This window comes from Macaca thibetana, chromosome 11 (assembly GCF_024542745.1).
Source record: "Macaca thibetana thibetana isolate TM-01 chromosome 11, ASM2454274v1, whole genome shotgun sequence".
In the NCBI taxonomy this organism is placed as follows: Eukaryota; Metazoa; Chordata; class Mammalia; order Primates; family Cercopithecidae; genus Macaca; species Macaca thibetana.
Window position 1 is genome coordinate 49,621,936 of NC_065588.1, and position 15,696 is coordinate 49,637,631.

Sequence of the window (15,696 nt, forward strand, 5' to 3'; positions counted from 1 at the left end):
GTGCCCAGCCATGGCACTAGTTTTAATGCCTCAGTTGCCCTGCCTCCCTCCTAAGTAGATGTTAAAGGCTACTACTGTCTGCCCATGTACACATGTTACACTTACCAATGCGTAACTTTAGCAGTAGAGTCTGTGGATCTGTGGAGTTCTAGTGTGGTTTTTCTCTCCAGTTGTTAAGCTCAAGGGAAGCAAATGTCTTACTCTCACGTATTCCTCACATATAGCACATGGTAAAACTTTTTTTTTTTTTTTTTTTTTTGAGACAGTCTGGCTCTGTTGCCCAGGCTGGAGTGCAGTGGTGTATCTCAGCTCACTGCAAGCTCCGCCTCCCGGGTTCATGCCATTCTGCCTCAGCCTCCCCAGTAGCTGGGACTACAGGCGCTCGCCACCATGCCTAGCTAATTTTTTGTATTTTTATTAGAGATGGGGTTTCACCATGTTAGCCAGGATGGTCTTGATTTCCTGACCTCGTGATCTGCCTGCCTCGGCCTCCCAAAGTGCTGGGATTAAAGGCGTGAGCCACTGTGCCAGGTCTTTTTTTTTTTTTAGAGACAGAGTCTAGCTCTGTTGCTAGAGTGCACAATCACAGCCTACTACAGCCTCCAACTCTCCAGCTCAAGCCATCCTCCCACCTCAGCCTCCCGTGTAGCTAGGACTACAGGCATATGCCACCAGCCTGGCTAATTTTTGTATTTTTTGTTGAGACGGGGTGTCATCATGTTGCCCAGGCTGGCCTCAAACTCCTGGGCTCAAGTGATCTGCCCTTCTCGGCCTCCCAAAGTGCTGGGATTGCAGGAATGAGCCACCATGCCTGGCCAAAACATTTTATTGATTAATTTGTGCTCTATGTGTTGACAATGGTGCTTCCTTGCTGTTCTCCCACCAACTCACTGGCAACGGGTTATAAACCCTTTTTCAGATCCTACTACGTGTCAGCCTACTTCCGGCTGGGGGAAGATGGTCATAGCGAGAGGGGAAGAATTAGTTCAGTGATGAGAACATGGTTGGTTCCTGCCTTCAACAAGCTTTCAATCTAATGCCTGATTTTTTTTTTTTTTTTTTTTTTTGTGACGGAGTCATGCTCTGTCGCCCAGGCTGGAGTGCAGTGGCCGGATCTCAGCTCACTGCAAGCTCCGCCTCCCGGGTACACGCCATTCTCCTGCCTCAGCCTCCCAAGTAGCTGGGACTACAGGCGCCCGCCACTTCGCCCGGCTAGTGTTTTGTATTTTTTAGTAGAGACAGGGTTTCACCGTGTTAGCCAGGATGGTCTCGATCTCCTGACCTCATGATCCGCCCGTCTCGGCCTCCCAAAGTGCTGGGATTACAGGCTTGAGCCACCGCGCCCGGCCATGCCTGATTTTTTTCAAGAACAATTCAGAACGGTCTGACAAGGGATTTTTTTGTTGTTGTTATTTGGTTTTTTTTTTCCTGCCTTTCGGCCTCAGAGGCCATCTGGGAAAAATAGTTTAGAATTTCCCTGCCATTTCCCTGCTGTGCGGGGAGGAACATTTGAAATCGGACCTGGCGGGGTACCAGCAGGCAGCACAAGCAGGTGGGGTAGAGAGGGGCAGGACGAGGCCCCAGGAGCCGTCACCATAGCAACCCAGCCTGCTATCTAGTAGCTTATACCACCCACGTGGAGTAGCATACACTACTTTGTAATATCGTGGTTGTATCGTGAGAACTTTAAGATTTTGCAGTTCCCTATGGGCAGGAGTCCTGTTTGCTGCTACTTTACTGTACTAGGCTTAGAATATTTTATGAAAATAACTGACAGATCAGCCTCTGAGAAATTCAAGCCCCTCCTTCCCTTCCGGGACGGAGGATCATAGAGCTGTATGGCGCAGCGAAGCCTCCTGGCGCCATCGAGACGCGCAGAGGACGGCTAGAGCGTTGCTCGCCGAGGGACTTCCTCTTCGTTAGTCCTCCTTCCCAACATGGCGCAGTCTATTAACATCACGGAGCTGAATCTGCCGCAGCTAGAAATGCTCAAGAACCAGCTGGACCAGGTAGTGACGGGCCCCATAGGCACCTCTTTCCCGCTCTACATCCCCCCTGCCCACGCGTACTTCCTTGCGCCCGGTCCCAAGTTGGGAGCCTACCTTGCCCAGGCGAAACCTCTATCCGGTCCCAGGACCCGCCCCCTCCCCGGCCGCTCTCCCTTTTCCCCATAGCCCTCTCATTGACCCGCTATACCCGTCCTCTGTAGGAAGTGGAGTTCTTGTCCACGTCCATTGCCCAGCTCAAAGTGGTACAGACCAAGTATGTGGAAGCCAAGGACTGTCTGAACGTGCTGAACAAGAGCAACGAGGGTATGGGGTAGGGGGGTGAGGGCAACCTAAAGTGGCAAGCCTGCTTCTCTCGTCCCACCTCCTAATCCAGTTTTTCTTACCTGAAACGAGAAAATCCATTACATATCGTATACCGCTTCATGAACCCTTTGCATGTTGCCTACCTAGAATTGAAATGTACAGGACGTTCCTCTGCTTCTATTGCCCCTGTTTCCGTTCTTTTCACACTGTCTGTGGGTGCTGTGCCCTCTTGGAACTCTCTTTAACGTCTTACATTGGAGCCACTAACCTTCCCCAGGTGTTTGTCTTCATTGCTTTCACAGGGAAAGAATTACTTGTCCCACTGACGAGTTCTGTATCCTTTCCACAGGAACGGCTACCTGCTGCCTTCTCCCTTTCTCCCTCACTCCTCCAAAAAGTGGGGAGGGGGATTGTTTTGATTACTTCAGTACTTCAGATTATCCTCTCCCCACAATGATTTTGATAACACCCTTTTTTTTTTTAAAGACGGAATCTTGCTCTGTCGCCCAGACTGGAGTGCAGTGGTGCGATCTCGGCTCACTGTAACCTCCGCCTCCTGGGTTCAAGAGATTCTTCTGCCTCAGTCTCCTGAGTAGCTGGGACCGCAGGCACGCGCCACCACGACTGGCTAATTTTTGTATTATTAGTAGAGATGGAGTTTCACCATATTGGCCAGGCTAGTCTCGAACTCCTGACCTCGTGATCTGCCTGCCTTGGCCTCCCAAAGTGCTAGGATTACAGGCGTGAGCCACTGCCCCCGGCCAAGAGTACTCTTATTACACACTTTGTAGCTCTTTTATCTAACTTCACACCAACATCCAGCTAATGCCTTGTGAACACCAAGGAGTATGTATAGTTGAGATGTAATATTTCCCTTTGCTATTTGAGAACATTAATATGGAGATAAAGCTGGTGGTTTACACTTTGCTAATATCTTAGAAGATACAGGTAATAGACAAAAATAGGAGGATATAGGAACAGGGAGGTTGGCTCTGTTAATTGTGGCTCATTTCTAAACTGTCACTAAGAAACCTGGATTGTGTCCACTTGTTCAGTGTTTTACTTGAATGAACAAGTTATGGCAGTAGGGCACCTTTAATCTGTAGTCTGAGAACTGACAGGCTAAAAGGAGCACAGGAATAGTAGTGTAGTAGGGAATGGTTAAAAAAAAAAATTAGCCAGGCACGGTTGCTCACGCCTGTAATCCCCAGCACTTTGGGAGCCAAGGCTGGCAGATCACCTGAGGTCAGGAGTTCAAGATCAGTCTGGCCAACATGGTGAATCCCCGTCTCTACTAAATACACAAAAATTAGCCGGGCGTGGTGGCACACACTTGTGATCCCAACCACTCCGGAGGCTGAGACAGAAGAATCACTTTAACCCGGGAGGCGGAGGTTGCAGTGAGCCAATAGCGCGCCACTGCACTCCAGCCTGGGCGACAGAGCGAGACTCTGTCTCAACAAACAAACAAAAAATGAACTTCGGTAGGAATTATCTACTTCATGATTGAGAGTGTTAAGGGAAATGAGGCTGGCTTTCCACTTGTAGTACTCTACAACAGTAGGAAAACATTATATCTAGTCTTTCTGATGGGGCTAATGAGAAGAATTGCAAGAACTGCTTAGAGGGTTAGAGATGGGATGAGGCAGAACAAAAGGGTGTTCCAGCATACATCATTTTCTCCTTAAAGAACCAACTTCTCTGTCTTCTTTCCATTTGGAGTTATTGTTCTAAGGCCTCCAGATTATTCAGTCCTTATGCCTTGAAGCTTTTTGGAAAAGGGTCTTTGGAGGCCAAGCAGGCTGGCTGGCGGAATCATGGCTCATGCTGGGCTAGTTTTTGCCTTAATACTTGCTTCTCAGATGTATGTCCCTGGGAAGCTGCATGATGTGGAACATGTGCTCATCGATGTGGGAACTGGGTACTATGTAGAGAAGGTGAGTGAGAGCATGTGGATGCCCCTCTGAACAGGGAAGGGAAATTTAGGGGAAGTTCTAGAGTGCAACATGGCCAGAGGGAGTCTCCTTTTAGCCCCTCATTCACCTCTGATCTTGTAGACAGCTGAGGATGCCAAGGACTTTTTCAAGAGGAAGATAGATTTTCTAACCAAACAGATGGAGAAAATCCAACCAGCTCTTCAGGAAAAGCACGCCATGAAACAGGGTAAGTTTTTTCTGGGGCACCTCTTGACCCTGTCTATCTCCATGATAAAGAACGTGGATTGCAGAGTGAACCACGGGGGTGTCCCCTTTGCTGGAGTAAAACTACGTCTTAGTTTCTCTTTGGAATCTTTAGAATCTGTGTATTGCATAATCACTATCTGTAGATTCCTGGGTTGAGTGTTTGAGAAATTTAGAGGAAGGAAATCATTTTTGTGCTTTGGTGGAGCTCCTATTTAATGAGGATGGAATGGGGGAATGAGATGAACACACAGGAAGGAATCATGATCCAAATGAACTAAATACCAGCAATTATAACCCTGACCGCACATGAGAATCACTCAGGAAGTTTAAAAAGAAAGCCTGGGTCCATGCCAGATTGACTAAATCAACTTGGAAGTCAAGGGAAGGGAAGTTGTACCAAGGTATGTTTTTTTGTTTTAAAAAAGCTCCCCTCTGTTACAATCAGGATTCAGAACCAGTGTTCCGAAGGTAAAAATCTTTCCACATTATAGTTTTCTGATTATGTCAGACTCATTTAATACCAAGTGTGTTTGTTTTTATATCTCTGATTAGCAGGGTTTTTTTTTTTCCCCGAGACAGTCTCATTCTCACCACACCCAGCTGTGGTTAACATATTGATTGATGCATTGTAGACCCTAAATTTGTGTTAGCGACCCCACAGTGGATCACTGAGTTAAAGTTTTATTAACAGTGCCAGACACGGTGGCTGACGCCTGTAATCCCAGCGCTTTGGGAAGCCGAGGCAGGTGGATCACCTGAGGTCGGGAGTTCAAGACCAGCCTGGCCACCATGGTGAAACCCCGTCTCTACTAAAAATACGAAGTTAACCTGGGCATGGTGATGCATGCCTGTAATCTCAGCTATTCGGGAGGATGAGGCAGGAGAATCGCTTGAACCCCAGAGGCGGAGGTTGCAGTGAGCCAAGGTCGTGCCACTGCACTCCAGCCTGGATGACAAGAGCAAGATTCCATCTCAAAAAAACAAAAAAGTTGGCTAGGCACGGTGGCTCAAGCCTGTAATCCCAGCACTTTGGGAGGCTGAGATGGGCGGATCATGAGGTCAGGAGATCGAGACCATCATGGCCAACATGGTGAAACCCCGTCTCTACTAAGAAAATACAAAAAAACTAGCCGGTCAAGGTGGCGGGCGCCTGTAGTCCCAGCTACTTGGGAGGCTGAGGCAGGAGAATGGCGTGAACCCGGGAGGCGGAGCTTGCAGTGAGCTGAGGTCCGGCCACTGCACTCCAGCCTGGGCGACAGAGCGAGACTCCGTCTCAAAAAAAAAAAGAAAACAAACAAAAAAAAAAAACGTTTTAGGCCGGGCGCGGTGGCTCAAGCCTGTAATCCCAGCACTTTGGGAGGCCGAGATGGGCGGATCACGAGGTCAGGAGATCGAGACCATCCTGGCTAACCCGGTGAAACCCCGTCTCTACTAAAAATACAAGAAAATTAGCCGGGTGAGGTGGCGGGCGCCTGTAGTCCCAGCTACTTGGGAGGCTGAGGCAGGAGAATGGTGTGAAACCGGCGGGGCGGAGCTTGCAGTGAGCCGAGATCGCGCGCCACTGCACTCCAGCCTGGGGCACAGCAAGACTCCGTCTCAAAAAAAAAAAAAAAAAAAAAAAAAAAAAACGTTTTATTAACAAACTGTAGTTAGTTGTCCACCTGTCCTTAAACTTGCCTGTAACTTCTCCTTAACTCTAGGTTCTCCTTTTTGCTCCTAACCTTTGACGCTTCTTTTTTTCCACAGCTGTCATGGAAATGATGAGTCAGAAGATTCAGCAGCTGACAGCCCTGGGAGCAGCTCAGGCTACTGCTAAGGCCTGAGAGTTTTTGCACAAATGGGGCAGAGGGACACGGCTTTGGGCATGGCTTCCTGGTGCTGGGAAGGGTCTTGTGTTTAATGCCAATAAATGTGCCAGCTGGGCAGAATGTTGGTCTTTTCTTGGATTAAGCAAGGGACTGGTGATGAGATGGGGGGGTGGTCGAGAGTGTGGGCCCCGCCCCAGAGCCTGATGCACAGGGTTGATGCGGTGCTCCTCTTGAAGGCTCCACCGCAGGGCCCTTTGACCAGCTGGAAGAAATCCTAGGCTGGGAGTGAGCTGCTGCTCACTCTGCGGAGCTGGTTGCCAAGGCAACGGTTGGCAAGCGGAAGTGGAGCTCCGCTGGCGCTTTCCCTTCCGGGTCGGCCCTCCTGCCTCCCTACCGGGAGAGTCTTATGGGATACCGCTTCCTGCGCGGCCTCTTAACGCTGCTGCTGCCGCCGCCACCCGTGTATACGCGGCACCGCATGCTCGGCCCAGAGTCCGTCCCGCCCCCAAAACGACCCCGCAGCAAACTCATGGCATCGCCCCGAATCGGGACGCACAATGGCACCTTCCACTGCGACGAGGCACTGGCATGCGCACTGCTTCGCCTCCTGCCGGATACCGGGTACAGTCCGCGAAAAGTGACCCTGACACTGCGTGCATGCATGCCTCCAGGGTGGATGGCATTCCGCTGACAGGGTCCCTCCGATAGCGCGGGGCATCCCAAGCACCCTTCCTACCCGCCCTGTCTCCCTGAAGTCCAGCTTTAATCTCCTACCCGGCGACCTCTGGCAGCCCCTTCACCCCTGTGTACCTCGCAGGATGCAGAGATTGTGCGGACCCGGGATCCCGAAAAACTCGCTTCCTGTGACATCGTGGTGGACGTGGGGGGTGAGTACGACCCTCGGAGACACCGATATGACCATCACCAGAGGTAGGTTCTCAGATACCATTTATTTAACTTCCTTGACCTCAGCTTTCCTCTGTGCTCCAATTCAGCCATCCACTGCAGTGGTCCGCGTCAGCGAAAATAACTGCCTCATTGTTGAAATCAAACTCCCACTAGGACTACACCATCCTTCCGCCCTGCCTGTTCTTCACCCACCTCCTTGGCCTGGGACCTCCCTTGGTTCTCAGGGAGTCCCTCAGGCCCCTTATCTCATCTCCTTCCTTAGCCAAGGCTTTTTTCCCACCAGCGACTTCATCACCCTGAAGGGATGGCCTGCCCCGCCCCACCTGTGGGCGTTTCTTGTCAGATGGAACCAGAGACTTGAGAAAAGAAATGAGACACAGAGACAAAGTATAGAGAAAGAAAAAGTGGGCCCAGGAGACCAGCGCTCAGCATACAGGGGACCCGCGCCGGCACCGGTCTCTGAGTTCCCTCAGTATTTATTGATCATTATCTTTACTATCTTTTAGAAAAAGGAGAAGTGGCAGGACAATAGGGTCATAGTAGGGAGAAGGTCAGCAGAAAGACATATGAATAAAGATCTCTATGACATGTATAAGTTTAAGGAAAAGTACTGTGCCTTGATGTGCATATGCAAACATCTCCATAAACATTTTCAGTGCATAAAGAGCAGCATTGCGGCTAGCACGTCCCACCTCCAGCCCTAGTCCCACCGCCAGCCCTAAAACAGTTTTCTCCTATCTCAGTAAATAGACTATCACATGGGGAGAAACCTTGGACAATTCCTAGCTTTCCTAGGCAGAGGTCCCTGTGGCTTTCCGCAGTGTTTGTGTCCGTGGGTACTTTAGAGAATGGTGATGACTTTTGACAAGCATACTGCCTTCAGGCACTGGTTTAACAAAGTACATGCTGCACAGCCCCAAATCCATTAAACCTTGAGTCACCACAGCACAAGTCTCTGTAAGGACAGGGTTGGGGGTAGGGTTACAGATTAACAGCATCTCAAGGCAGAAGAATTTTTCTTAGTACAGAACAAAATGGAGTCTCTTATGTCTACTTCTTTTTTTTTTTTTTTTTTTTTTGAGACAGAGTCTCGCTCTGTCGCCCAGGCTGGAGTGCAGTGGCCGGATCTTAGCTCACTGCAAGCTCCGCCTCCCGGGTTTACGCCATTCTCCTGCCTCAGCCTCCTGAGTAGCTGGGACTACAGGCGCCCGCCACCTCGCGCGGCTAGTTTTTTTTTTTTTTTCTTTTTTTTGTATTTTTTAGTAGAGACGGGGTTTCACCGTGTTAGCCAGGATGGTCTCGATCTCCTGACCTCGTGGTCCGCCCGTCTCGGCCTCCCAAAGTGCTGGAATTACAGGCTTGAGCCACCGCACCCGGAGTATGTCTACTTCTTTCTACATAGACACAGTAACAGTCTGATCTCTTTTCCCCACATCACCCCAACTAAATAAACCCATCTGTGATTAATCCATTCTGGTGCCCTTGCTGCTGCACCTAACTGCTGGGCCCACATGATTGTGGCAGTTCATGACAGTTCAGATGTGTGAGGTGTTCTACTTCATCTACACCCTTCCAAAGGGAAATCCTTCTTGCTCAAGGGTAGCCCATTCCAATCCTTTTCTTCCCCCTGAAGCCTCTACAGCATCAAACTGATCGTCCCTGCCTCTTCGCAAAAGAAGTTGAGCATTTCCGCAGTCTCCCACCTCAAACATCCTCAGCTCCCTCCTACCAGTTAAGGGAAATTTCTTCCCTTCTGTTGGAGGTTAATCCTCTGTCCTGTTTCCAGTCTATTACTTTCCTCTGGGATTCCTTTTTTTTTTTTTTTTTTTTTTTTTTTTTGAGACGGAGTCTTGCTCTGTCACCCAGGCTGGAGTGCAGTGGCCGGATCTCAGCTCACTGCAAGCTCCGCCTCCCGGGTTTACGCCATTCTCCTGCCTCAGCCTCCCGAGTAGCTGGGACTACAGGCGCCCGCCACCGCACCTGGCTAGTTTTTTGTATTTTTAGTAGAGACGGGGTTTCACCGCGTTAGCCAGGATGGTCTCGATCTCCTGACCTCGTGATCCGCCCGCCTCGGCCTCCCAAAGTGCTGGGATTACAGGCTTGAGCCACCGCGCCCGGCCTCTTTTTTTTTTTTTTTGACACGGAGTCCCCCTCTGTCATTGAAGCTGGAGTGCAGTGGAACGATCTCGGCTCACTGTAACCTCTGTCTTCCAGGTTCAAGCAATTCAACTGTCTCAGCCTCCTGAGTAGCTGGGACTACAGGCGCCCACCACCACACCCGGCTAATTTTTGTATTTTTAGTAGAGACGGGGTTTCACCATATTGGCCAGACTGGTCTCGCATTCCTGGCCTTGTGATCCACCCCCTCTCGGCCTTCCAAAGTGCTGGGATTACAGGTGTGAGCCACCGTCAGCCTATCCTCTGGGATGTCCTGTCACAGTTCCACTAGTGTCTCTGCCTCTCCTTCTCTACAGCCTAAAACCCTTCTCAAGTATCTTCTATCTTGAAAAGAAACAAAGGTATAAAAACAAAACCCTTCTTCAATTATACCACACCACAAAAAGTAATTATCTTGGAGAGAGGGATTATGATGTTTTAAGTCTCTCTCCTTTTTTCTTTTTTTAGCATACATATTTTGTGTTTTTTTTGTTTTTTTGAGACAGAGTCTCGCTCTGTCGCCCAGACTGGAGTGCAGTGGCACGATCTCAGCTCACTGCAAGCTCCGCCTCCCGGGTTCACGCCATTCTCCTGCCTCAGCCTCCGGAGTAGCTGGAACTACAGGCGTGTGCCACATGTCCGGCTAATTTTTGTGTTCTTAGTAGAGACAGAGTTTCACCATGTTGGCCAGCCTGGTCTCAAACTGCTGACCTCAAGCAATCACCTGTCTTGGCTTCCCAAAGTGTTGGGATTACAGGTGTGAGCGACTGAGTCCAGCCTGTATTTACTCAAGATTTAATAATAAAAGTCAGTTAACAAATGGAGCTCCCTAGGTAATTCTGAGATGGACTGGTATTTAGAAATCACGGCTGTAGTTTCTTTTTTTTTTTTTTTTTTTTTGAGACGGAGTCTCGCTCTGTCGCCCAGGCTGGAGTGCAGTGGCCGGATCTCAGCTCACTGCAAGCTCCGCCTCCCGGGTTCGGGCCATTCTCCTGTCTCAGCCTCCTGAGTAGCTGGGACTACAGGCGCCCGCCACCTCGCCCGGCTAGTTTTTTTGTATTTTTTAGTAGAGACGGGGTTTCACCGTGTTAGCCAGGATGGTCTCGATCTCCTGACCTAGTGATCCGCCCGTCTCGGCCTCCCAAAGTGCTGGGATTACAGGCTTGAGCCACCGCGCCCGGCCTACGGCTGTAGTTTCTACTTCCCTAACATCTGTTATATCTTTTCTCTATTTTCTGCCCCACTGCTGTTCAAATTCTTGCGTTCTTTATTCACCTGACCATTGCTGGTAATCTTGCATCTGTTCTCCATGCTGGCTGGTGCAATGCTCTAACATGCACCTGCCTGCTTAAAATCCCTCAGTGACTTCGATTACCCACAGATAAAGTCCAGTGGTCTGGCCCTGCCTGCCCTTCCAGCTTTTTCTTTTGCCATTCACGTCTCACACCTGAGCTGCCTTTCCTGAAGTTCTATCAAGAGACTTGTCTCTCAGCCATCATTCATGTTGTTCCCTCTACTTGGAATGCTTTTCCTCTTTTACGCCTTGTCTATCTGGTGGACACCCACTAATTCATCTTTCAGAACTGACCTGAAGGCTCTCCTCTGAACCCTTTCCTCATCCCTTCCTTCCTTTCCCTCGTCTTGTCTAGTGAGAGTACTCGGGGGGTTGTGTTTGTCGGCCTCCGGCAGATGAATCTAAAGGCAAGGACAGTGTCTTGGTTTTTTTTTTTTTTTTTTGAGACGGAGTCTTGCTTTGTCGCCCAGGCTGGAGTGCAGTGGCCGGATCTCAGCTCACTGCAAGCTCCGCCTCCCGGGTTTACGCCATTCTCCTGCCTCAGCCTCCCAAGTAGCTGGGACTACAGGCGCCCACCACCTCGCCCGGCTAGTTTTTTTGTATTTTTTTAGTAGAGATGGGGTTTCACCGTGTTAGCCAGGATGGTCTCGATCTCCTGACCTCGTGGTCCGCCCATCTCGGCCTCCCAAAGTGCTGGGATTACAGGCTTGAGCCACCACGCCCGGCCAGTGTCTTGGTTTTTTATCCTTAATGTCTAATAAAACATAAAATGTGGCAGATTGGAAGCATTGAATTAACCATTGAATGAATGCATGGAGAGTCTAGCCAAGGTGCCTCACCTCAGCCCCACCTCCCTATGCTCCTCAGGTCTTTTACAGAGACCATGAGCTCCCTGTCCCCTGGGAAGCCGTGGCAGACCAAGCTGAGCAGTGCGGGACTCATCTATCTGCACTTCGGGCACAAGCTGCTGGCCCAGTTGCTGGGCACTAGTGAAGAGGACAGCATGGTGGGCACCCTCTATGACAAGGTGGGGACCTGAGGACAGAGATGCCCCCCACATGCATTTCCGGCAGACCACCTGGGAGCAGTGCTCACACAGCACTCAGCACTGGGCCTCGGGGCAGGGTTCCTGGCCTATAGCAGGCCCAACACTCATCCTCTCCCTCAGTCAGGCTCATCTCACAAGGGCATGGTGATACCTCCCCTGCCTACATCCTGGGGTGGTTGTGAGAAGTGGGTGCTGTAATATATGGAAAAGGGCTTTGAAAACCATAAAGCAGCATGACCCCGTCTTTTTCTTGACAAACACAAACAGCAATTGCTTAGCACCTTTGGGTAAACAGAGGGGAGACTGCTTATATGTAGAAGCAGATGGCTCAGAGGTTCTGGCTGCCCTGAAGGTTGAGGGAAGCGTATATTAGGCACTCCTGTAATTCACTAGTGGCACATATATTGGGAAGCTCAGCTGGGAAGAGTTGTATTATGAAACTGTCTTTGGATTCCACCAGTGTCCCCTGCAAGCAGCTTCCTGCTGTTGGGGAGGAATATGGCTAGTGGCCCTGGCATGCAAGTCAGGTCTCACATTACTGAGGACAGACACTTACTTGTTTATAAGTCAAAGCTTAGGTTCAGTCAGCTGTATTTCTTGCAGGTAGGCTGTTGAGTTCAGTTCTCAGTTTTAGCTTGCCCATCTTCTGCCCTCTGTAACTACAGAATTTTTGGAATATCAAGATTTTAGACTGCCTGGGTCAGTTTTCCCTTCCACTGCTGAAGGGTTTCTAAACAACTGACAATTTTTTTTTTTTTTTTTTTTTTTTTGAGACAGGGTCTTGCTCTGTCATCCAGTCTGGAGTGCAGTGGCACGATCTCAGCTCACTGCAACCTCTGTCTCCTGGGTTCAAGCAATTCTGCCTCAGCCTCCTGAGTAGCTGGGATTATAGGCGCCTGCCACCACGCCTGGCTAATTTTTGTGTTTTTAGTAGAGGCGGGGTTTCATCATGTTAGCCAGGCTGGTCTCGAACTCCTGACCTCAAGTAACCCACCCGCTTTCGCCTCCTAAAGTGCTGGGATTACAGGTGTGAGCCACTGCGCCCGGCCCTAACAAGTGACTAAATTTAACCTGTGTTTATTTATTTATTTATTTTATTTATATATTTTTTTGAGACGGAGTCTCGCTCTGTCGCCCAGGCTGGAGTGCAGTGGCCGGATGTCGGCTCACTGCAAACTCCGCTTCCTGGGGTTACGCCATTCTCCTGCCTCAGTCTCCTGAGTAGCTGGGACTACAGGCACCCGCCACCTCGCCCGGCTAGTTTTTTGTATTTTTTAATAGAGACGGGGTTTCACCATGTTAGCCAGGGATGGTCTTGATCTCCTGACCTCGTGATCCGCCTGCCTCGGCCTCCCAAAGTGCTGGGATTACAGGCGTGAGCCACTGCGCCCGGCCTATGTATTTATTTTTGAGAGACTGTTGCCCAGGTTGGAGTCCAATGGTGCCATCATGGCTTGCTGCTGCTTTGAACTCCTAGGCTCAAGCAATCTTCCCACCTCAGCCCCCCAAGTAGGTGAGACTCTAGGTGCATGCCACCATGCCTGGCTAATGATATGTTTTAATTTTTTGTAGAGAGGGTCTTGCTACGTTGCCCAGGCTGGACTCAAACTCCTGGGCTCAAGTGATCCTCCCACCTAAGCCTAAACCCATGTTTTAACTGAGCATCAGTTTGGGGTCCAAACCAAGAAGTGCTGGGCATAGAAGTTACTTTCTCAGTGCTCTGAGAGTAGCACTTTTCTACATACCACAGGTGTAGTGTTATGGAGGCCTATTTTGTAGGGCAATTTTGCATAAAGTTTCTGCCCCAAGACTCTTGAGGCATTATCCTACCATTTATTCAGACCCAGGAGACAACTGCTGATGTCATGTGGCACATTATGGGCTTCCCTGGAACCCTAACCCAGCAACCAGCTTTTGGTGTCTAATCTCAGACTCATTTTCTCCCTCTTGACTTGTGTTCTCAACCAGAGCCCCTCCTGCACCTCATTAACCATGTCACTGAATACCTACTCACCCCACCTGGAGACTTACCAGCCTTCAACCACAGGGACCCACTCCCACAGAGACCCTCTAGCACCTGGAAGACCCTCTTCCTTGTTCAAAAGTTAGCAGTCCCCTCCCCACACGTGTTGGCTTTGGTTTGGGCTTTGTGCAGCAGAATGAGCATGGATTAGAAACCAGGTGATCTGAATTCCAGTCACAGCACAGTGAGACTCCTGAGCTTCAGCAAGCTGCTGAACTTGCCAGTTCTCCCTTTTCTCATCCAGTTATGTTGAGAGATCCTCACAGGGCTGAAAGAGTGTGTATGAACATACTTTGAATCATGTTAAGACTTCACATAAATAGTAGGTAGCCTCAAGAAAGTTTCCCCTGCTGCTGCCTTAGATGTATGAGAACTTTGTGGAGGAGGTGGATGCCGTGGACAATGGGATCTCCCAGTGGGCAGAGGGGGAGCCTCGATATGCACTGACCACTACCCTGAGTGCACGAGTTGCTAGACTTAATCCTACCTGGAACCAGCCTGACCAAGACACTGAGGTAAGGTGGCGTGGGAGGAAACCCTGAGACCTGTAAGAACCTTGGGCGGGGGGAAATGGGAGCATTTATTCCTCCTAAGCCCTAGCAAATTCCAAGTTTGCGCCAGCACCCTGGTTCTGATTCTCATCATTCCCAGGCAGGGTTCAAGCGTGCAATGGATCTGGTTCAAGAGGAGTTTCTGCAGAGATTAGATTTCTACCAACACAGCTGGCTGCCAGCCCGGGCCTTGGTGGAAGAGGCCCTTGCCCAGCGATTCCAGGTATAGGCCTTGGAGGAGGCATTGTGGCTTGGGGATTACTGACTGCCAATCAACAGGTGCTCCTGCTTCTACCCTAAACCCTAAACATTTTCTTTTTTTTTTTTTTTTTTGAGATGGGATCTCTGTCTCTGTCACCCAGGCTGGAGTGCAGTGGCAGACAACCTCAACCTCCTGGGCTCGAGCAATCCTCCCACCTCAGCCTCCTGAGTAGCTGGGACTACAGGCACATGCCACCTCACCCAGCTGATTTTTGTATTTTTTGTAGAGACAGGGTCTCACTTTGTTGCCTAGGCTTGTCTCAAATTCCTGAGCTCAATTGATCCTCCCACCTCAGCCTGCCAAAGTGTTGTGACTACAGGCATGATCATCATGCCCAGCCTACCTTAAACCTTTTAGCTATCCTCTCCCTCTTTCAGGTGGACCCAAGTGGGGAGATTGTGGAACTGGCGAAAGGTGGATGTCCCTGGAAGGAGCATCTCTACCACCTGGAATCTGGGCTGTCCCCTCCAGTGGCCATCATCTTTGTTATCTACACTGACCAGGCTGGACAGTGGCGAGTACAGTCTGTGCCCAAGGAGCCCCACTCATTCCAAAGCCGGTGAGGCCCTAGGGAACCACCCTACTGACCTTCAGGCCTGTCTCAGCCTTGTTAAGAGAAGGCTGCCAATTCTGACCTCTGCTCTGCTCCCTCTTTCTGCCCGCTTGTAGGCTGCCCCTACCAGAGCCATGGCGGGGTCTTCGGGACGAGGCCCTGGACCAGGTCAGTGGGATCCCTGGCTGCATCTTCGTCCATGCAAGTGGCTTCATTGGCGGTCACCGCACCCGAGAGGGTGCCTTGAACATGGCCCGTGCCACATTGGCCCAGCGCTCATACCTCCCACAAATGTCCTAGTGTAATAAAACCTTCCACCTCATACTGACCCAGTCCTTGACTCATTCTTGCCCTACACCATTCTGGAAACTTGTGAAAAGTGAAACAACTATTTATATGTAAGACCCTGTGTTAGATATATTTTCTTCACAGTAACTTCTCAGTCTTGCTTTCCAAAGCATTTGAATCCATACAGTTTCTAGGGTTAATGTGACCAAATTCACAAGTGGCTAAAAAGTGACAGAACAGGGCCTTAACTCAAATCAAAGTCCATGCTTTTTCCCCCTACTCTACTCCAATGCAACTCCCTGGAAAAG

General features: G+C 50.0%; 3 protein-coding genes and 1 long non-coding RNA gene across 19 annotated transcripts in view; 3 read left to right on the forward strand and 1 right to left on the reverse strand.

Moving 5' to 3' along the window:
* PFDN5 (prefoldin subunit 5) overlaps positions 1–6,423 on the forward strand; it is an 82,904-nt gene extending 76,481 nt beyond the window's left edge. For 7 of the 14 annotated variants that reach the window (XM_050749074.1, XM_050749076.1, XM_050749075.1 and 4 more), the window contains exons 2-7: positions 1,913–2,009; positions 2,210–2,312; positions 2,615–2,646; positions 4,175–4,249; positions 4,370–4,475; positions 6,242–6,423. In XM_050749074.1, the coding sequence (XP_050605031.1) occupies positions 1,938–2,009; positions 2,210–2,312; positions 2,615–2,646; positions 4,175–4,249; positions 4,370–4,475; positions 6,242–6,318 (465 nt within the window). In that variant the 5' untranslated portion in view covers positions 1,913–1,937 and the 3' untranslated portion in view covers positions 6,319–6,423. The remainder of the gene's footprint in view (positions 1–1,912; positions 2,010–2,209; positions 2,313–2,614; positions 2,647–4,174; positions 4,250–4,369; positions 4,476–6,241) is intronic. The other 7 variants (XM_050749088.1, XM_050749085.1, XM_050749086.1 and 4 more) reach the window with 2 other exon arrangements.
* Positions 1–15,696, reverse strand: part of LOC126931196 (uncharacterized) — a 155,046-nt gene that overhangs the window by 7,491 nt on the left and 131,859 nt on the right. For all 3 annotated transcript variants that reach the window (XR_007717787.1, XR_007717788.1, XR_007717786.1), the window contains exon 2: positions 11,243–11,323. This is a non-coding gene — a long non-coding RNA (uncharacterized LOC126931196). The remainder of the gene's footprint in view (positions 1–11,242; positions 11,324–15,696) is intronic.
* LOC126931190 (MYG1 exonuclease-like) lies at positions 6,710–7,216 on the forward strand. The gene has a single exon (XM_050749101.1). The coding sequence runs from the start codon at positions 6,710–6,712 to the stop codon at positions 6,992–6,994; it is 285 nt and encodes a 94-aa protein (XP_050605058.1). The 3' UTR covers positions 6,995–7,216.
* On the forward strand, positions 7,103–15,428 carry LOC126931164 (MYG1 exonuclease). Its single transcript, XM_050749030.1, has 6 exons — positions 7,103–7,233; positions 11,531–11,690; positions 14,097–14,249; positions 14,386–14,508; positions 14,925–15,106; positions 15,217–15,428. The coding sequence occupies exons 2-6, from the start codon at positions 11,547–11,549 to the stop codon at positions 15,398–15,400; spliced, it is 786 nt and encodes a 261-aa protein (XP_050604987.1). The 5' UTR covers positions 7,103–7,233; positions 11,531–11,546; the 3' UTR covers positions 15,401–15,428.

Bases quoted from the DNA above. Each gene is read 5' to 3' on its own strand.
- LOC126931190 (XM_050749101.1), top strand. From the start codon at position 6,710: ATGGGATACCGCTTCCTGCGCGGCCTCTTAACGCTGCTGCTGCCGCCG.
- LOC126931164 (XM_050749030.1), top strand. From the start codon at position 11,547: ATGAGCTCCCTGTCCCCTGGGAAGCCGTGGCAGACCAAGCTGAGCAGT. The intron at 14,250-14,385 runs GTAAGGTGGCGT...CATCATTCCCAG, and splicing joins AGCCTGACCAAGACACTGAG to GCAGGGTTCAAGCGTGCAAT. The intron at 14,509-14,924 runs GTATAGGCCTTG...TCCCTCTTTCAG, and splicing joins CCCTTGCCCAGCGATTCCAG to GTGGACCCAAGTGGGGAGAT.